Source organism: Pan paniscus, chromosome 11, assembly GCF_029289425.2.
Source record: "Pan paniscus chromosome 11, NHGRI_mPanPan1-v2.0_pri, whole genome shotgun sequence".
NCBI lineage: Eukaryota > Metazoa > Chordata > Mammalia > Primates > Hominidae > Pan > Pan paniscus.
This window is the reverse complement of record NC_073260.2, coordinates 124,242,780-124,264,172: the sequence shown is the minus strand read 5'-3', so window position 1 is coordinate 124,264,172 and position 21,393 is coordinate 124,242,780. Positions and strand designations below refer to the sequence as shown.

The 21,393-nt window shown below is 42.2% G+C and overlaps 1 protein-coding gene across 1 annotated transcript in view; it reads left to right on the top strand.

Annotated features, from left to right (window-relative positions):
• Positions 1–21,393, top strand: part of DOCK8 (dedicator of cytokinesis 8) — a 249,536-nt gene that overhangs the window by 106,542 nt on the left and 121,601 nt on the right. Inside the window, exons 8-14 of the mRNA XM_008963393.4 lie at positions 3,610–3,676; positions 5,947–6,096; positions 10,082–10,162; positions 11,903–12,062; positions 14,255–14,391; positions 16,695–16,788; positions 17,848–18,010. Coding sequence (XP_008961641.3) covers positions 3,610–3,676; positions 5,947–6,096; positions 10,082–10,162; positions 11,903–12,062; positions 14,255–14,391; positions 16,695–16,788; positions 17,848–18,010 — 852 coding nt within the window. The remainder of the gene's footprint in view (positions 1–3,609; positions 3,677–5,946; positions 6,097–10,081; positions 10,163–11,902; positions 12,063–14,254; positions 14,392–16,694; positions 16,789–17,847; positions 18,011–21,393) is intronic.

Sequence of the window (21,393 nt, the reverse complement as noted above, 5' to 3'; positions counted from 1 at the left end):
ACCCTCAAAGATACAGAAAGAATTAGGGTCCTGCCAATTCTGCAAGTGTTTGTAACAGAAAAAAAAAAAAAAGAATGACAACAAAGTATTTTTCTGTTTTGTGTTTTAAATGGAGAAATATTTTAAGATTTAATACCATCTTATGAAAAGGAATCTCAGCTCTTAGGAGTCTTCTTGATGTGCAGAAAATTTCCCCGGGCGGTTTCTTTTAAATGCAGATTTTGGAGGGCCTCGCATAACAATCTCCCTCAAGAGATTCTGGTCGAGCAGGTCTCAGGTGGGATCAAGAAACCTGCATGCTGGCAAACTTCTCTTGCTTCAAAATGCTAGATTCTGGGGACTACACTTAAAGAGCAAACACTCCTAGAAAAAGCCCAGGTTCTGTGATCAGAGATGGCTGGGCTCAAAACCTGACCGTGCCAGTTCCTAACTGTGCAGACTTTGGCAAGTTCCTGATTCCCTGGGAACCTTGGTGTCCTGGTGTATTAAATGCAGATCATATCTGCATTACACTGTAGTTGTGTAAAGAGACTGATGTGTGGAAAGCACTTATTATAACACAATTTTAAGTCTTTAATAAATGTCAATTCTCTTTTTCTTTCTCGGAACCACAGAGGACTTACTACTCAGTACCAACCTAAGTATATCACAGCAATATTCAGGCCCTTTGTGTAGTAGGGAGTAAACCATTAAATATAGATTGAGCATGCCAGGCAGCAGCTGGTGAGCCTAGGCCCAGGAAAGTCTCCAATTGGCCTGGTGTAGTGGCTCACACCTGTAATCCCAGTACTTTGGGAGGCTGAGGCAGGTGAATCACCTGAGCTCAGGAGTTTGAGACCAGCCTGGACAACATGGTAAGACCCCATCTCTACTAAATATACAAAAATTAGCTGGGTGTGGTGGCGCATGCCTGTAGTCACAGCTGCTAGGGAGGCTGAGGCAGAAGAATCGCTTGAACCTGGGTGGCGGAGGTTGCAGTGAGCCGAGATTGCACCATTGCACTGCACCCTGGGTGACAAGAGCAAAACTCCATCTCAAAAAAAAAAAAAAAAAGAAAGCCCCCAATTAATGTGCAATTACCTAATAATAGAAAGAATAATCATAGAAATCCTCAACACTGGGCTTTTTGGTGGTAAAATGTATGTAACATAAAACCTACCATCTTTTTTTTTTTTTTTTTTTTTGAGACAGAGTCTCACTCTATTGTCCAGGCTGGAGTACAGTGGCATGATCTCGGCTCACTGCAACTTCTGCCTCCCAGGTTCAAGTGATTCTCCTGCGTCAGCCTCCCGAGTAGCTGGGATTACAGGCACTTGCCACCACGCTCGGCCAGTTTTTGTGGTTTAGTAGATACAGGGTTTCACCGTGTTGACCAGGCTGGTCTTGAACTCCTGACCTCATGATCCACTTGCCTCGGCCTCCCAAAGTGCTGGGGTTACAGGCATGAGCCACTGCGCCTGGCCAAAATCTACCCTCTTAACCATTTTTAAGGTACAGTTGAGTGGTGAGTACATTCACATTGTTCTGCAACCATCACCACCATCCATCTCCAGGAATTTTTCTCTTCCCAAACTGAAACTCTGTACCCGTTAAACAATAACTCCTTATTCTCCCTACTCCCCAGCCCTTGGCAACTCCCATTCTACTTTCTGCCTCTGTGAATTTTACTACTCTAGGTGCCTCATGTAAGGGGAATCATAAAGTAACTGTCTTTTTGTGACTGGCTTCTTTTACTCATAATGTCCTCAGGTTCATCTATATTGTAGTATGTATCAGAATCTCCCTCCTTTTATGGCTAAATAATATTCCATTGTATATATGTAGCATATTTTGTTTTGGCCTCACATATGTATCTGTTCATGGACAAGTGGGTTACTTCCACCTTTTGGCTATTGTGAATAGTGCTGCTACTTGGCATTGTTTTTAAGATACATTCACACACATCATTATACATGATCCTCACAACAACCAGGAAAATGGAAAGGCAAGCATCCTTACCTTATTTTGCAGATAAATAAATGGAATTCAGAAAGGTAAGTAACCTGATTAGGATCGCAGAATTAGCAGATGGTGGAAGAGGGACAGAGTCCAGGTCTCTGCCTGGGTGCCCTGTGAGTCTGCCATGATTCCAAATTGCCTCGTTTCCAAAGGCGCCATTTGAGCAAATAACCCTTTTTGTCTGTGCTCATATTCTGTCCAAATATTCTTCTAAAAAGTCCTCTTTTGAGACAAAGCTATCCATTGATGAGGACATCTTCTCACACATACCTGGAGACAAAACATGACTTTATTGACATGATGTCTGAGGTAATGGTGGACTGGGGCCCTTTTCCTGGTGCTCTCTGCAGGTAACATCCAAAGCCATGGGACATCAAGCTGAGAAACTTGGAGACCTTCACCAGTGTTCCATGTGCACCTGTAATGTCCACCAAGATACTAAAGGCAAATAATGCACCAGGATTATGCTTTGGGATTCACCGTTTTGAGGGGAATTGGCAATTAGGGCCAACATGAGGGCTCATCTCTCTAGCTCTCATGGGCCCAGGCACCTCAGTGTTTATCTGCTGTGCTCAAGCCCCTCCCTGACCTCAACTCGGCAACTCCCCAGTAATGGAGTTAGGAAGGGCCAGACATTCATCCCCATCAAAACCCAGCCTTCTTCTGACTGTCCCACTACAAATCTAAGGAAAAGCAATTGAACTTTTCTTTTGTTGCCATCTGAAAAGCCCCATTCCTTAGAATTGAATAATACAGATTCTATCCTTTAAATTTTTTTTATTTCAATGGCTTTAGGGTAAGTGGTTTTTGGTTACATGGATGAATTGTATAGTAGTAAAGTTTGAGATTTTAGTGCACCCGTCACCCAAGTAGTGTACATTGTACCCAGTATGTAGTTTTTTTATCCCTCATCCCCCTCCACTCTCCTGCTTCTGAGTCTCCAAGGTCCATTATACCACTCTGTTTGCCTTCGTGTACTCATAGCTTAGCTCCCACTAACATACAGCATTTGGTTTTCCATTCCTGAGTTACTTCACTTAGAATCATAGCCCCCAGCTCCATCCAAGTTCCTGCAAAAGACATTATTTCATTCTATTTTATGGATAAGCAGTATTCCATAGTGTATATATACCACATTTTCTTTATCCACTCATTGGTTGGTGGGCAATTAGGTTGGTTGTTGGTTCCATATCTTTGCAATTGTGAAACAGATACTATCTAGCAATAAAATGTGAAATGTGAACAAGTCCATTACCTCAGACAGAAAGTCTACCCTCTGAAAACACAGTAGTTACAATAAGAAGATGAATCACACTAAAGGTCCATTCAGCCCACTCTCTCTTGCAGTGAGTGAGTGAATGAGTGAGATATTCCAAAAATATCCACCATGCTTTTGTAATGTCCACCATGATCTCAAATGATGAGGAATTTTTCACAAACCTCCTATATTTCTCTATTAATATCCCAGTGCGATTCTCATATACTTGGAGTTTTCCAAATATTTCGGGAAACTGCTCGTATTTTTAACCAGTTTATCTATCTAGGTGTTTTCAGAAAATTCAAAATTATCTAACTCAAAGCCACATAGATTTTCCTTTCTTTCTATGGTAGGTTTGAGATTGACATTGAGCCCCTGTTTGCCAGCATTGCCCTCTACGATGTTAAAGAAAGGAAAAAGGTAAGAAAGCAAAGAAAAATCCATCCCTAAGGCACATATATTGTTCATGATTCTTTGCATGTATGTTGTTAAATCTTCTTCGCAGCGAGAACCTATCAGATTTGAAAGCAAATGATCTTTGATGGGTCCAGTTCTGTTGCCTTTGCAATTTTTCAAGCAGTGCTCTGAGAATGTAGTTTATGATCTTTGAAGAATCTTAGAGGGAGAGGCTACTGGAGGTGCTGGCCTGGTTGGAATGGAGAAAGAATGAAATAGCACATGGGCTTATGTATAAAACAAACCCATTTAAATACATTTTTAACAAGCTTGGATGCGCATGTAAAGCTTCCTCAGTTTGAGAGTTCTTTGCACTGTGAAATAGGCTCATGACTGAAGGGCATCTTACATGGTGGAGGTCTCAGTTTGTCACGGAGTTCAGACCTTACCAACTGTAATGTGCTTTTAATGAAAACAGTGACCAAGACCTCTCATGTGTTTTTAATGTTTAGTCATTTTGTGACTCCTAGAAGAGGACAGCAATAGCAAATCCAGAGTAGGATGGACACCTCTGCCCTTCTTTACCCATAATCCTTCTGTATTTAAGGAAACAAGCATCTCCTGTGTAAATATTAATAATCACTGAGATTTGTAGGATAGGTTAACTGCTAAAACAAGCAGAACCCCAGTCTCAGTGGTTTAAAGCAGTAGTTCTCAAGCTTGAGCGTGCATCACGCTCTCCTGGAGGACTTGTGAAAACACAGATTGCTGGACCTCACCCACAGAGTTTCTGATTGAGCAAGTCCAGGTGGGGCCTGAGAATTTGCATTTCTAACAGTCCCCTGCTGATGCTGAAGCTACCGGTCAGGGGACCACATTTTGAAAACCGCTGGCCTATAAGCAAGAAGTTGCTGTCTTTGTTTCTTTAACCATCCAGGGTGGGAGGAGGGACCCGTCTGTTCCACGCAGCCACTCAGAAATACAGGCTGGCAGTGGCTCCTCCATCTCCAGTATGTGCTCTCCCCAAATTACTCTTGTCACTGCCATTGCTGCCCCTGAAGAAGAGAAGAGAAGGATGGAGGCGGCCTGGAAGTTTGACACATTGCTTCTGCTAACAATTCACTGGAGAGAATTCAGTCACCTGATCACCCCTCATTGCAAAGGAGGCTGGTAAATGTAGTCTCTGCCTGGGCAGCCACTCACCACTAAAACTCTCTTGGTGATGAAGGAGAGAACCCAACCATACAGTGGCTCTTAAGTAATACGACACTAAGAGAGCCAGGAGCACTGTTCACATCATGCTCTTGCTCAGAATCTTCACTAAGATTCATTCCCTACAACCAGGCTTTCTTCCTGATGGCATTCCTCTACCTTCTTTCCATCCATAGTCTATGCAGAGTCAAGCTAGACCACTGACTAAGCTTCCCCCAGCCGTTCAAGCCTCTGAGATATTTATTCATACTCTAATCTCTCCCTGGTACATCATCACCTTCCACCCCTGCCTATCAGAATCTTCTAAGGCCCATCCATCTGCAGTGCTGCTTCCATGAGAAGTTGTCCTTGTCACCCAACTGCAAATGGCCTGTCACTCTGGAACTTCCACAGTGCTTCTTTGTATGCTTGTGGTGACTTGTATTTTGCTTTTACTGTAGTTAGTTACATGTTTACCTTTTCCCTCACCTTTTTTTTTTTTTTTTGAGTCAGGGTCTCACTCTGTTGCCCAGGCTGGCATGCAGTGGGGCGACCTTGGCTTACTGCACCCTCTGCCTCCCGGGTTCAAGTGATCCATCCTCCCAAGTTGCTGGAACCACAGGCACATGCCACCGTGCTGGCTAGTTTTTGTATTTTTTGCAGAGGCAGGGTTTTACCATATTGGCCAGGCTGGTTTCAAACTCGTGAGCTCGAGCAATGTGCCCGCCTTGGCCTCCCAAAGTGCTGGGATTACGAGTGTGAACCACCACAGCCAGTCCTTCCCTCATTCTTGATTGTGAATTAATTGGGAGCAGAGGTCCTGCTCTTCTGTAGTGAAGTAACTGAGACTCAGGAAATACCGGTGGGTTAATAAACATTTAAATGTTTCAAGGAACATCTCTCAAATGGCTCCAGAACACCTAGACATTGTGACAAAACATCTGTCAGATTTATCCAGGAGCCACTTTCCTAAACCACGTCTGTGATTATTACACTTACTCCTTCAGCAAAATTTCTCCGTGGTGTTTTTACTCCTTTTTAACATGTTTAAACCATGAATGCAACAGGTCTAACTTATATTTCACTTCGCTGCTCCTTTACAGATCTCAGAAAATTTTCACTGTGACCTGAACTCTGACCAGTTCAAAGGATTTCTGCGAGCTCACACGCCTTCAGTGGCCGCATCAAGTCAGGCGAGATCTGCAGTCTTCTCAGTCACCTTCCCGTCCTCAGACATCTACCTGGTAGTCAAGGTAATTCAGTACGATCTGATTTGCCCAATCTGATGTTTTCATTGCTGCGTTGTTCCCAGTACATGTTTGGGGTGCACGAAATCTCAGAATGTGTCCACATATCCTCTGAGATTCGCTTTGTTTCCTTCTCAATTTACCCCTTTTCCCTTCTGAGTAAACTGTTTCAGATACTAGAAAGACTAGGTTTTGGAGACATACAGACCTAGGTTTGAGTCCTGGCTTTACAACCTAGTAATTAAATGGCATTGGCAGTTTCCTGGTCTTTCTGAGACTGAGTTTCCTCATCTGTGAAGTGGAGATAATCACACTGACCTCAGTGGATAGTCATGGCTACAGAATAAAGCTTGGCACATCTTGGGCACCCTTCTCCTAATTAAGGAGAGTTCCCTCAGTGACCTGGTGCAAAGAAGCTGCTGTGGAGAAAGGAACAAAATCTCTGGGCTACAGTTTCCTAACGATGTTCATGTTGCTCTAGAGATGCATAGTTACGTGTTCCCAAGTCCAGCCTCTTACAAGCTGAAGCGTGGGCTGTGGTTTTCAAGTTTCATCCTCCTTTTTTTTTTTTTCTTACCATGTCACAGACTGTCTCTAATGAGAGTTGAAATCTACGGGGCAATTATAAGTAGAAGAGCCTTTCATTCTAGGCTATACTCTTTGCTGTTGTAAGAAAACCAGATCCTTTCTCTGTACACCAAAATGACTGGTTAGAAATTAACAAACATCAGGTATTTTACCTACCTTAGGCCATATAATTGGTCTTATTGATTCTTTTTTTTGTTTTTTTTTGAGCGGAGTTTCGCTCTTGTCACCCAGGCTGGAGTGCAGTGTCACCATGTCGGCTCACTGCAACCTCCACCTCCCGGGTTCAAACGATTCTCCTGCCTCAGCCTCCCGAGTAGCTGGGATTATAGGAGCCCACCACCCCAAACCAGGCTAATTTTTGTATTTTTAGTAGGGACAGGGTTTCACCATGTTGGCCAGGCTGATCTCAAACTCCTGATCTCAGGTGATTCACCCGTATTTGGTTCCCAAAGTGTTGGGATTACAGGTGTGAGCCACTGTGCCCGGCCATAAAATCATTGTAAAAACAAAACAACAAATTCAGGTGTCTGATTTCATGTGCCCCAAGCCTCTTAGGTTTGGAACATTATCTAGTTAGTACAGTGTTTTATGTCTGTAGTCTCAGTGATCGCCCCATGATCTCATGGATTCCAAATAATTCAGGTAGCTTTGAGGTCACTTAACAGATGGCAAATGTCTTTTCACTCTAGCTTCTTTAACACCATATAACAAAGATTATGAGAGGTTACTGTAGCTTGAGGGGAACTTATTTAAGCTTATAGAAAGTATAGTTAAAATTATATTGCTGAAAAGACACTTCTGTTGTTGTCAAACTTTAATGTGTCTCCTTTTCGTTGCAATATTACTTAGACATACAGGAAAATTAAAGCCCACTATGGTAGCCCTGTAGGTAAGTTCACAATTCTCTGTCAGCCGAGGAAACTGAAGAAGCCAACACTAGTTCTATAGAGCCAAATTTTATCTCAAACTCTACTTCCCAGTGGATGACTTTCTCTTGATTAATCCGTCATATTCTGCCAAGTAACAGTGGTTACCCATTGGTTCCTATCACTTACTGAATATGTTCCAAAATTTTCAAATGTATAAATGTGTTCATTTGGCATAACAAACATACTAAAGTGTTTGGATAGATTTAAGAAATTGAAATCTACTCAGCAAGGCAGCCCCTGCTTGGCTTTCTGTTTGCTTTTCTTTATCGTAATGCCATCATTGTTGCTTCTTTCCCTTTAAATATATAGTAAATGGTGTTAAACTATTTAGCACATCCAGGCAGACATTATTTGGTAAGAGGGGCTTCTTTCTTTTTTGTTTATGTTCCCAGGCCGAACATCAGGGTCTTTACTGTATTTTAGGTAGCGTCATCTAGTTCAGATGTTGCATATAATACGGCTTTAAGGGATTGTTTCCGCTTAAAAGTTTAATTCAAGATTTTGTGAAATTTTTTTTTAAAAAGAATTTGTTTTACAATCAAGGAAAGAAGAGTGAAAATGGGAGTGAATTGGAAACTTTTCAAAAATTGTTTAAAAATAGGTATGCCGTGCCCAATTTAAATATTTCATAAGTCGCGATGGGCCTATCCTTATGTGAGAGCCACATAGTTTGAGAAAACACAAAGCAGAGAGCCTAGCACTTTAGAAGTCTTGCAGATGTTAAATTTCCCATCTTAAAGAGTTTACAATCCAGTTAAAAAAACAACTTGGCATTCAAAGAAATGGGTTCAGATTCCTATTTTGCTACATTTGCTGTGTATGGTAGCAAGTTTAGTCTCTCAGTCTAATTGGACAATGATCCCTGTGCCTGAGTGGTTTTGAAGAAAATTGAAATAATGTATGTAAAAACACCTACCCTGTACCTGACATACCATAATTAGGTAAACAATAAATGGCCATGAAATATGAAAAAAATAGGTATGCCAAGTGTTAATCCTACCCCTTCTGAATAGAGCAGAAAGTAGTCTCTTCCCTTAAGAAAAGTTTTAGGTTAATCTGATAGGCTTATTTGCCCTACTTTCCATGGTTATGAGGAGTCATGCATTTCATTACACACTTTTGCATAAATCATGAAGGAACAAACAATAGGCTCTCATGTCGGCCTGCAGCTCCTTCTTATGAAGTACCTGGAGTTCTCCTTGCCCGCTGCAGCCAGGGCATAGTATCTGCTGGTCTGGTCAAATCTGACTTCTCCTGCTTCCTGTATGTTCCATGATACACACTACTAGTGCATGAAGCTGTGGCATTCCGCTTCCTTGCTTCAGGGTCCTAATTAAGAAGTTCTTCATCTCTGTTCAGAATTTATTCTAAAGACCACATTTTTAATCCATTCACTTCATGGAAAAATTAGCTTCCTTCCAATTTGTTCTACAAGCTCCTGACTATGAGCTTCAGGAGAATAGGGGCAGTGTTTATCGCCACCTTATCTCCCAGCTGCTACCATATAGAAGGTACTCAACAATAAGTAAACGATTGCTGATTAGCAGGAATACTGGTCAGTTTCTAGCTCACGTGTTATGTGCTTATGTTTTCAGTGTGGTGCATCTCTCAGTGGGATTCGCCTCCTCTTCATGCTGTGGCAGTGGGAGGGGGTTTTGTTTTTACTCTTCAACATCTAAGTTAAATTTTTTTTGAGCAGAGAGTTAGGAAATTTCAAATTTCTCCTTGTCTTTCTTTTAAATATGGTGCCCAAATTTATGACAACTGGCCAGCCAGTCACTTTACCTGAAGCAAGACGGAAGACAGTTCGTTCATTCTTATTACCAGCATTCATTCCTATCAACAGCCAGTTAGCAAAGCAAGAAGCTGCACACCCCAATGCTTTTGAGTTTCTTTCCAAGTCTGTTAAATCCAGACAATTAGCCCTAATAGGAATTACAAGGGAGACAATTACAGATAATTTATTCGGTTCAGTCGTTCATTTTGTGGAAGGTTTTAGTCCCGAACCCAACTTCCACAGAGACCATATCTCTTTTTTACATTGTAAGCAAAATAATAAAGAAAATGAGTTTTCCACTTCCTGCATATGTCTCCTGGGTTTTGTTTTATAAGATAACTTTTATTGCTGTTTTTATTATATACATAATACATGTTTATTGTTTAAAATAGAAAATACACATAAGCAATGGGAAGAAAATAAAAATCACACATAATCCCACCATAGAAAGATAACTACTATTAACACTTGCTGCATTTGCTGAGTATCCACTGTCACCCTTTTAATATGCCTTTATGATTTGTTAAATACAATTGTATGCTATTCTTTATATAAACTTTTTAATCAAAAAATATGTATCACAGATAGCTTCCTATGTCGTCAAATATTGTCATAAAATGTAATTTTGATGGTTGCATAGATTCCTTTTTATGGATGTAATTTATGTGCCTTACTTTAATATTCTTTTTATTGGTAGATTGAAAAAGTCCTGCAGCAGGGAGAGATTGGAGACTGTGCAGAGCCCTACACGGTTATCAAAGAAAGTGATGGTGGAAAGGTATGGTAATTTGAGTATTGTTAAATGGAGACATCTTAGAAGAAGCAGGTATTTTCAGAAGTGTTACACAAATAGTTAATGGGCTTTAGTCCCTAATGTGTCCCTATATAAGACACTACTACATTTTAATTAAATAAATGAGGAAAAGAAAACTGGTCACTGATGATGACTTTTTTTTTTTTTTTTTTTGAGGCAGTGTCTTACTTTATCTCCCAGGCTGGAGTGCTGGAGTGCAATCACGGCTCCCTACAACCTTGAACTCCTGGGCTCGAATGATCCTCCCCTTCAGCCTCTTGAGCAACTGGTACTACAGGCACATGCCACCATGCTTGGCTAGTTTTTTATTTTTTTTTAGAGATGGGGTCTCACTGTGTTGCCCAGGCTGGTCTCATACTTCTGGCCTCAAGTGATTCTCCTGCCTCAGCCTCCCAAAGTGTTGGGATTACAGGCATGAGTCACCATGCCCAGCCTGATGATGATTTTTTTAGAGAAATAAATCCTTGAATTTTCTAATGTTGACATACAGCAAGGTCTGACTGCATAACTTGATTGGGGCAAGGCCACCCCCTGTTGTCTTCATTCTGAGGCTCTGACTCAGCTGGTTGGGAGGTCCGTGGAGATCCCAAAACTAAACAGTGCCAGAGCTCTCCTGGCCTTCCTCAACAGCATGGGCCACTGCCCTTTCAGGTATGCAAATAACTGGGAATTGGCCACCACTACCATGCATTATATATTCATTAGCACAGCATAGGTGTTTAGCCTATGAAAAGGATATCTTTTCTCAGCAGCAGTTTGCAAAGATTCCCAGTGTGATTTTTAAAACATGGCCTTGGCCGGGCCTGGTGGCTCACACCTGTAATCCTAGCACTTTGGGAGGCCAAGGCGGGCAGATCACGAGGTCAGAAGATTGAGACCTTCCTGGCTAACACGGTGAAACCCTGTCTCTGCTAAAAATACAAAAAATTAGCCGGGCGTGGTGCCACGTGCCTGTATTCCCAGTTTCTCAGGAGGCTGAGGCAGGAGAGTAGCTTGAACCTGGGAGGCGGAGGTTGCAGTGAGCCGAGATCGTGCCACTGCACTCCAGCCTGGGTGACAGAGTGAGACTCTGTCTCAAAAAAAAAAAAATAGCCGTTCTGGAATAAGACTTACCTTATTAGTGTTGTACTCTACAGAGTCATAAATGTCAAGTAAGATTTATTGAACTCAAGGCATTTTTTTTTTTAATCTGTCTTTTATTCTGAACTCAGAAAGAACACCTTGGAAGTACTGTAAACTTCCTAAGGAGTTGTTAGGAAACTTTTTAGAAGTTTTTGGAGTTTTCCAAGGTGACTTTTGGAGAAACAGGTTCACTTGGGAGCTTGGTAGGTGATATACTAAACTTGATTTCAAGATTCTTTTATGCAAATCCAAGTCACATAGCTAGCCACCAAAAGAATTGATAATCTGATGTAATGAGTCTCTTTTTGTTTTCGTTAGCTAAAAATGTATTTTACTAATTAAATGTAGCCTTTTTGTAAACTCCTCGTTTTTTAATCTTTATTTCCTTATCAGCTAGACTTCTGGCCCAAGTGCATCATTTTTCTGCCTATTCACTGTTTTTATTTTTTAGTGGGAAGATACGTTTTTACTCTTTGTAATCAGTAGGGTTTGGATTTTGGAGATGGCTGTCATATTCAGGTCAGAGGCAGTTGACTTGGTGCTGATGCTTGTTTCAGCTTGTTTCTTTCCATTTTCCTCCAGAGTAAAGAAAAGATTGAAAAACTAAAACTCCAAGCTGAATCCTTCTGCCAGCGTTTGGGGAAATACCGGATGCCCTTTGCCTGGGCACCCATAAGTTTATCAAGCTTCTTCAATGTCTCCACCCTTGAGAGGGAGGTAACTGATGTGGACTCTGTGGTTGGTAAGATTTTCACCTGCAGTGGGAAAGGGAGGGCTCCCCAGTGTGCGCTGCCCAGGTCCACAGCTTACTAGTGGGGACTGGGGGCACAGTGAGGTGTGGGAAGTGGGTAGGAAGAAGGAGATAAATAGAATGAAACACTATTATGACTGGATTACGTATATTTGGACAGCGATCTCCAAAAGAAATTATCATGAACATTGGTGAAGTTTAAGTATACTCTTATAGTAAGATTTTCTAGATGATATGACACTTTAAAAAGCTGATTTTTGCTAGCCACCCCCTCTCAAAAGTAAAACTTAAACAAGAAAATGTAGTAACCATCTGTAGTGTGTTAAGCAGAGACACCACGGTCGACTCCTAAACCTAAAAAAAAAAGCCTCTGTTACAAAGGCTTCAAAAAGCAAAACTCAACAGGGCGTGGTGGCTCACGCTTGTAATCCCACCACTTTGGGAGGCCGAGGTAGGCGGATCACTTGGAGCCAGGAGTTCGAGACCAGCCTGGCCAACATGGTAAAACTCTGTCTCTACTAAAAATACAAAAAATTTGCTGGGTATGGTGGTACACGTCTGTAATCCCAGCTACTCGGGAGGCAGGGGCAGGAGAATCGCTTGAACCAGGGAGGCGAGGTTACAGTGAGCCGATATCAGGCCTCTGCACTCCAGCCTGGGCAACAGAGCATGACTCTGTCTCAAAAAAAAAAGAAAAAAGAGAAAAACTCAAGTTTCCCAGCAAAATTTCCAGTTCGTTAAAGTTTACTTTGCCAAGTGCAATGAAAAAATGGGCATCCAAAGAATATTTACTGTTTTAGTTTATTTAGCATATTTGTTTTTCATCATCTCACCCTTGATCTGAATCATTCATTCCTACACTGCTTGGTGTAGAAATTTTCAAAAGGGTTGCAAATCTTCAAGTAGACCCGCCCATATCACCTGTGGTGGGGTTTCTGTTTCCCTAAATGCTTTTGTATCCACCAAATATAGAAGTCCATGTTCACATTTTTTCATGCATTCCTTAAGCTAAGGCTTAAGCCACTTCTGAAATACTACCTTGAGCAGGGAAGTGGAGGAAAGGGCATTTTGTGATTGCTGCTGCTATTTTGGAGTTACTGGTACATAATCACCAGTCAGAACTCCTGGGTTATTTCTGGTTCGTCAATAACAAACCTCACTTTACCACATCCTGATCTTCCTGCCACAGCTTTCTTTAATGCCGTCTATGTAGACCCAAGTAACTTATTGATAAGAGTTATGTATAGAGCTTAGAGGGCACACAAGCTAGGTAATTCAGGATAGGGCATGCTGAGGCCTCAGTCATCTCTAGGTCAAGGATAACCTGACAACAGAGACTGATTCTTAAGGAGCAACCAGAAGATGCAAAGAGGTCATGTATTATACTGAGGCAGAATGGCAAGTTTAGGTGGGTAGAGGTAGCAAGAAATTCTAATTCAACATCATGGTAAGAATTAAGGATAAGAAGATACTCAAAGATGGGTTGGAACTGCTCTAGTTCTAAGCAATTTGATTTTTTACAAGAGAACCCATGAGTTTTTGCAATATAAAAGCAACAAGATCTCCACCCAAATCCCAAAAGGGGATAAGAAACAACTGGGCAAACTATCAGGGTCCCAGCCCAAGTCTGAGTGTGATTTGGGGGTTCTGATTCCCATTGGGCAGATCACCCAAGGCAGAAACTCAGTCTTGCTGCCTGGTCCACATAATGAGAGCAGAGGAATGCTGGGATTGAGAGTGTACACAGGCTGACCCCAGCATGTTTGGGTCACAATCCCAAATGCCTTCAGGGCATTTGAGTACATGCCTCTCCCAGTGGAATGCAAATATAGAAATAAAAGAAAAGCAAACACTGTGCTGACTAAATAAAGCTTATCAGGAGACCCTGTTCTGGCTATAGCTCTGGACTCTTGCCGGGTGGCATTTGGTCTACCCTAATTTCCATGTGGGAGGGGCCCATGGCTGCTCCTGGCCTCTCTCCTCTGGTCGGAGGAGGATTAAGGACACCAACAGGAGGACTAAGAAAGGCAGGGGCCAGTGGAAGGACATTTTCATTCAAAACAAGGATGGCCATATTCAGTGTTCCTGATGAGTGACTTTAATCATACATATTGTGAAGTTAATAACTGCTGTGTGTTTGAACAGAAAGGCATACTTTGGAGTGACGATTGTTTTTCTTAAAGGGAGAAGCTCAGTGGGTGAACGGAGGACACTGGCCCAATCTAGAAGGCTTTCTGAAAGAGCCCTCTCCTTGGAGGAAAATGGGGTTGGATCCAACTTCAAAACCTCCACTCTGAGCGTTAGCAGCTTTTTCAAGCAGGTATCTCTTCACATTATGGTGTGTCTGGATTTTCCCCCATACTGGCATGGTATGGGGATGGCACTGGAACCCACAGGAGGAGGATATGTAGTGATTAAGAGAGCAAATTAGTTAAGCTCACTGTCTTAGTTCATTTTCTGCTGCTTATCATAGAGTATCTGAAACTGGGTAATTTAAAAAGAAAAGGGATTTGTTTCTTTCAGTTTTGAAGGCTGAAAAATCCAAAGTTGAGGGCCCACCCTTGGTGAGGGCTTTCTTGCTGGCGGGGCCTCTCTGTAGAGTCCTGAGGTGGAGCACGGTGAGCAGCTGAGCATGCTAGCTCAGGTCTCTGTTCCTCTTCTTATAAAGCCACTAGTTCCCCTCCCATGATGCAGATTAATCCATTAATCTGTGAATGGATTAATCCAGTCATGAGGGCAGAGTCCTCATGATTCAATCACGTCTTAAAGGCTCTACTTCCCAACACTGCCACCATGGGGACCAAGCTTCACCATGAGTTTTGAAGGGGACATTCAAACCACAGCATTCACAAAGCCTCAATTTCATTAGCCAGAAAACGGGAACAATAGTACTTAACTTCATGTGGCTAGCAGGAAGGTCAGGTGACATGAGACCTGTCAAGCTCTTCTTAGAGTGCCTGGAATACGGTAAGTGCTCAGTGAATGTTAGCTATTTTAACTGAGAGAAGGGTTAGGTTTTGTTCCTTGTGATACAAACTATCCTATTTGAACTATCTTGGCCAATCCATTCATTAAGCTATGACAACAGTCTGGCTGGGACATCTCCTTCCCGGTGGATCTCAGGGTTTCTTGGCCTGGCTATTCATGTGCAAGTTTGCACTTTCACTACTGCTTGATGTGCAAGTTTCCAGGGCTCCCTGCTTGCTCAGAGAGGGTGACCATTCCAGATGGTACTCTTTCTTAGCTCAGTAAACATCAAGACTATTTAAAAAAATAAAAAACTTCCTAGACTTGTCAAAGGTATAGAGACAGAAAGTAGAATGATGGTTGCCAGGGTCTGGGGATAGAGGGGATGGGGAGTCGCTGGTTAAAGGGTACAGAGTTTCAGATTCTTTTTGCAAGACAAAAGCATTCTGGAGGTTGGTTGCACAACAAAGAGAATGTGCTTAACACTACTGAATTGTGCACTTAGAAACAGGTAAGATGGGCCAGGCGCAGTGGCTCATGCCTGTAATCCCAGCACTGGGAGGCCGAGGCAGGTGGATTACGTGAGGTCAGGAGTTCGAGACCAGCCTGGCCAACATGGTGAAACCCCGTCTCTACTAAAAATACAAAAGTTAGCCGGGTGTGGTGGTGCACACCTGTAATCCCAGCTACTTGGGAGGCTGAGGCTGGAGAATTGTTTGAACCTGGGAGGTGGAGGTTGCAGTGAGCCGAGATTGCACCACTGCACTCCAGCCTGGGTGACAGAGTGAGGCTCCATCTCAGAAAAGAAGAAAAAAAAAAAAAGAAGTAATATGGTAATTTTATGTTAGTTCTATTTTGCCACACTTAAAATAAACTCGCTTGGTCTGACTCTGTTTTGGAAAGTTTTCCATAGCTACGCAGTCTTCGTGGAGCATTTAAAGGGGTTACATTAACAAACTGAAATGCAAAAGGGATGCTGAGGGGGCCTGTGCACCGTGCCACATAATAGAAATAGTAAGGGTCTGAAAAGGTTTCTATTCAGCATACATGTACCCTCCCCAGTCTTATGACCTTGGACGACAAGGTACTTAACTAAGTCTGGATGGTCTCATTGGGGATAAGACGTATCTACCCACTTACCTTACTGGGTTGTTGTAAGGATTGGAGATCATGCATGTGTGCTCCTGACCCATCTTGGGCATATGTGGGGGTGGACAGCATTTATGCTTAACCGTGTTCGAGACAAATGTGAAGAAAATGAGATGGAAAGATGCTTTCTCCACCTTCGAACATTTGAAGAAGAAAGTAAACGTATCCTGTATTGTTCCAGGGGGGTAATACTGGCATCAGAGGGTGAGAGTTATAGGGGGAAGCTTCCGGCCTGGTTTTCTAGTGGTCAGACAGGCTTCCTTAGAATACAGCAGATGCCCCATCCCCAGAAGGACTGATAAGAGGCCGAGGCACAGTGAGTCACAGTGATCGAGAAGGATTTAACAAGAAGTGGAGCTCAGTGATTTCGGAGCTGTCTATAATCCTAATTTCTATGAAAGACTTGTGAGAATAAAACTTAAAGGTAAAAATCTTCCCAGAAATCGTTTGTCCCCAACCCAAGAGTCAAAGGTGCATCTCCATTAACTCTGACTTTTCTCTTGGCAGGAAGGAGATCGCCTTAGTGATGAAGACTTATTCAAGTTTTTAGCTGACTACAAAAGATCATCATCCTTACAGAGACGAGTCAAGTCAATTCCAGGTGTGAATGACTTATCTTTATCCTCTTCAGCTATGCCAAAACTGCTTCTCCTTAGACACAGTCTTTGTCTAATGCCAGAATTTATAAAATCATGTTTGCCAAGTGAAATGTGAGATTTTGTGTTAGGGGTTAAGAATCTGAATTGTTTTACGTTTTTGGCAAACCTATTAATGTTTTTTTAATTTTCTTAAAGGATTGATTTAGTAAACAAACTTTGTGCTTTAGATCTGGTTTCTCAGATAATGAGATAATTGTTTAAACAGAGGAGCCCCTTTAATCAAATAAAATATTATACTTAGTATTAAAAAAGTAAATGTCAGATGCTTTGGTAGAAGGCAAAGGCATCTTCCTTATCCTCACTCGGCAGCCCTGGAGGTACTTCTGTAGCATCCTCAGGTCCAGGGAAGCCAGTTTGTGTTTGTTTTTGTTTTTTTGAGATGGAGTCTTGCTCTGTCACCAGGCTGGAGTGCAGTGGTACAATCTCAGCTCACTGCAACCTCTGCCTTCCAGGTTCAAGTGATTCTCCTGCCTTAGCCTCCTGAGTAGCTGGGACTACAGGTGCCTGCCACCACGCCCAGCTTATTTTTTGTATTTTTAGTAGAGACAGGGTTTCACCATGTTGGCCAGGATGGTCTCGATCTCTTGACCTCGTGATCCACCTGCCTCGGCCTCCCAGAGTGCTGAGATTACAGGCGTGGGCCACCACATCCGGCTGGAAGACAGTTTTAAAACTCCCAATTTTTACTGCTAGCAATGCAGGGAAGTTACTTAACAATGTAAAATTATACTGTGGTAATTCAGGAAAGAACTTTAAAAATCCTCTAATCCATTCCTTCTCATTTTACAATTTCTTGCTTTATATTTTATTTTATAGAGGCTAAATTTCGAAAGTTATCATGACACACTTTTCTCGAGCTGTAGGAAATTAGCTCCAAAACTTTTTTATAGTACTATAGTTTGTTCTTATTTTCATGGAAGAAACACAGTGCAACAATCTTTCTTGATTCCCTCATAACATAACAGTTTCTTTACTAGAACATTCCTATTTTCTCTCTTTAGGCTTGCTCAGACTGGAGATTTCTACAGCTCCAGAGATCATCAATTGCTGTCTGACTCCTGAAATGCTGCCCGTGAAACCCTTTCCTGAAAACCGGACACGCCCGCACAAAGAGATTTTGGAATTTCCAACACGAGAAGTATATGTCCCTCACACTGTGTACAGGTAAGAAACACAGGCTGGGGCTGGGCGTGGTGGCTCACACCATAATCCCAGAACTTTGGGAGGCCGAGGCAGGAGGATTGCTTGAGCTCAGGAGTTTGAGACCAGCCTGGGCAACATGGCAAAACCCTGTCTCTACAGCATATACAAAATTTAGCTGGGCATGTTGGTGCATGCCTGTAATCCCAGCAACTTGGCAGGCTGAGGCAGGAGAATCGCTTGAACCCAGGAGGCAGAGGTTGCAGTGAGCCAAGATTGCACCACTGCACTCCAGCCTGGGAGACAGAACCAGACTCTGTCTCAAAAAAAAAGAAAAAAAGAAAAGCAGGTTCTTGGAAAACCATTGAGCTCACATTCTGAGTTTTATTTGAATAACGTTTTCTCATCCTTCAACCTGTCTTCCTACTTCCTAAGTTTCAGGGAAATGAAATGTGATATTTACGTAACCGTAGGTGATTGCCAAATCTCTTTCTAAACATAGTTTACCTAATTCTCTTTAACAAGAAAGGGTTACTTCAGATGTAATTGTAGTTTAGGATTATAGTGGACATATGTTTTCCAGAGATTAAAAAAAAAATCTGCTAGCCATTACCTTTGTTCTCCTCTGTGCAGAGGGACATATTAGAAAAAGAGCAATGTGACCAAAATGTGCTAGTTGTCAGAAGGACAGGTTTTCAGCTAAAGATTAGCTCTTTCCAATAGAATTTACAGCAATAACAGAAAGTTCTGTATGTGTGCCACCAGTACAATAGCCACTAATCACATGTAGCTGTTCAGCATTTGAAATGTCGCCAGTGCAATGGAGAAACTGAAAAATTGATTTTAATTAATTTTAATTTAAAGTCAAGTAACTGTGTCTACTGTATTGGAGAGGATGGAGCTAGACACTAAACGCCTAACAGGTTGGGCTGCCTTGGTTTCTGAATCACTTATGGTGGCACCTGACCTATTCCATGGGGTCTGGAAGGAGTGCTTGTCCACACACATCTGCCAAAGGCATTAATGCTCATGCACTTCTTTATTTTGAGACTGTTTCCTTTAATGCAGAAAAGGATGCCGTCTATAAAAATCATCTCTTCCGCGCCATCCAGAAATGACATTGTTGTTTTCTGTGTTTTTATATAAAAGAAATACAGTCGATTCAGTTGAAGTCTTCTTTTATCCCCAGTCTCCAGTCACAGACTTTTACCTCACCTCCTAGACTTTTATCATCATGAAATTATGTATGTCCTATTTTTTCTCCTTTTACACACACTTACACACATATCTGTGAACACTCAATGGCATTATCTTCATATTCATTTAAAATGTACGCAAATGACTTCACACTCGAGGTCAGGGGTCCCCAACCCCCGGGCCATAGACCATTACCGGTCCTTGGCCTGTTAGGAACCAGGCTGCACGGCAGGAGGTGAGCAGCGGGTGAGTGAAGCTTCATTTACAGCCACTCCCCATTGCTTGCATTACCACCTGGGCTCCTCCTCCTGTCAGATCAGCAGTGACATTAGATTCTCATGGGAGCATGAATCCTATTGCGAACTGCATATATGAGGCATCTAGGTTGTGCGCTCCTTATGAGAATCTAATGCCTGATATTCTGTCGCTGTCTGAGAAATACAAACAGCTATTCACACGGTTAGGAATAGAGAGTTCTTCTATACAGTATTCAGGAGGTACACACTCTTTACAGTATTCAGGAGGTACACACTCTTTACAGTATTCGGGAGGTACACACTCTTTACAGTATTCGGGAGGTACACACTCTTTACAGTATTCGGGAGGTACACACTCTTTACAGTATTCGGGAGGTACACACTCTTTACAGTATTCGGGAGGTACACACTCTTTACAGTATTCGGGAGGTACACACTCTTTACAGTATTCGGGAGGTACACACTCTTTACAGTATTCGGGAGGTACACACTCTTTACAGTATTCAGGAGGTACACACTCTTTACAGTACTCCGGAGGTACACACTCTTTACAGTACTCCGGAGGTACACACTCTTTACAGTACTCAGGAGGTACACACTCTTTACAGTATTCCGGAGGTACACACTCTTTACAGTATTCCGGAGGTACGCACTCTTTACAGTATTCAGGAGGTACGCACTCTTTACAGTATTCAGGAGGTACGCACTCTTTACAGTATTCAGGAGGTACGCACTCTTTACAGTATTCAGGAGGTACGCACTCTTTACAGTATTCAGGAGGTACGCACTCTTTACAGTATTCAGGAGGTACGCACTCTTTACAGTATTCAGGAGGTACCCACTCTTTACAGTATTCAGGAGGTACCCACTCTTTACAGTATTCAGGAGGTACGCACTCTTTACAGTATTCAGGAGGTACGCACTCTTTACAGTATTCAGGAGGTACGCACTCTTTACAGTATTCAGGAGGTACGCACTCTTTACAGTATTCAGGAGGTACGCACTCTTTACAGTATTCAGGAGGTACGCACTCTTTACAGTATTCAGGAGGTACGCACTCTTTACAGTATTCAGGAGGTACGCACTCTTTACAGTATTCAGGAGGTACGCACTCTTTACAGTATTCAGGAGGTACCCACTCTTTACAGTATTCAGGAGGTACGCACTCTTTACAGTATTCAGGAGGTACGCACTCTTTACAGTATTCAGGAGGTACGCACTCTTTACAGTATTCAGGAGGTACGCACTCTTTACAGTATTCAGGAGGTACGCACTCTTTACAGTATTCAGGAGGTACGCACTCTTTACAGTATTCAGGAGGTACGCACTCTTTACAGTATTCAGGAGGTACGCACTCTTTACAGTATTCAGGAGGTACGCACTCTTTACAGTATTCAGGAGGTACCCACTCTTTACAGTATTCAGGAGGTACCCACTCTTTACAGTATTCAGGAGGTACGCACTCTTTACAGTATTCAGGAGGTACGCACTCTTTACAGTATTCAGGAGGTACGCACTCTTTACAGTATTCAGGAGGTACGCACTCTTTACAGTATTCAGGAGGTACACACTCTTTACCGTATTCAGGAGGTACACACTTATTTCCCCATTTAATCCTTCCTGGAGCAGCTCTGCATTTTCAATCCTCATTCCTTACATCTAAACTTAGTCCCCACGTCTCCCTCCTAGAGGAGATAAGCATTCTCAGCATGCAGTAGTTTCGATTCTCTATTCCTTAGAGGAAGATGAAGGCATGAAAATGTTTGCTTATGGATGCTTTGTATCTTTTTAGAAACTTTATCCTATAATCGGGAAAAAATGCTTGTGGCATTGGAAGAGACTTGCATCCAATGAATTCTGTAGTTATTCAACTTCCCCTCAGCATTTAATCACCCACAGGTGGCATTTACAATGTTCTCTACTCCTTCCTGCAAACATTATCCCTTAATTACA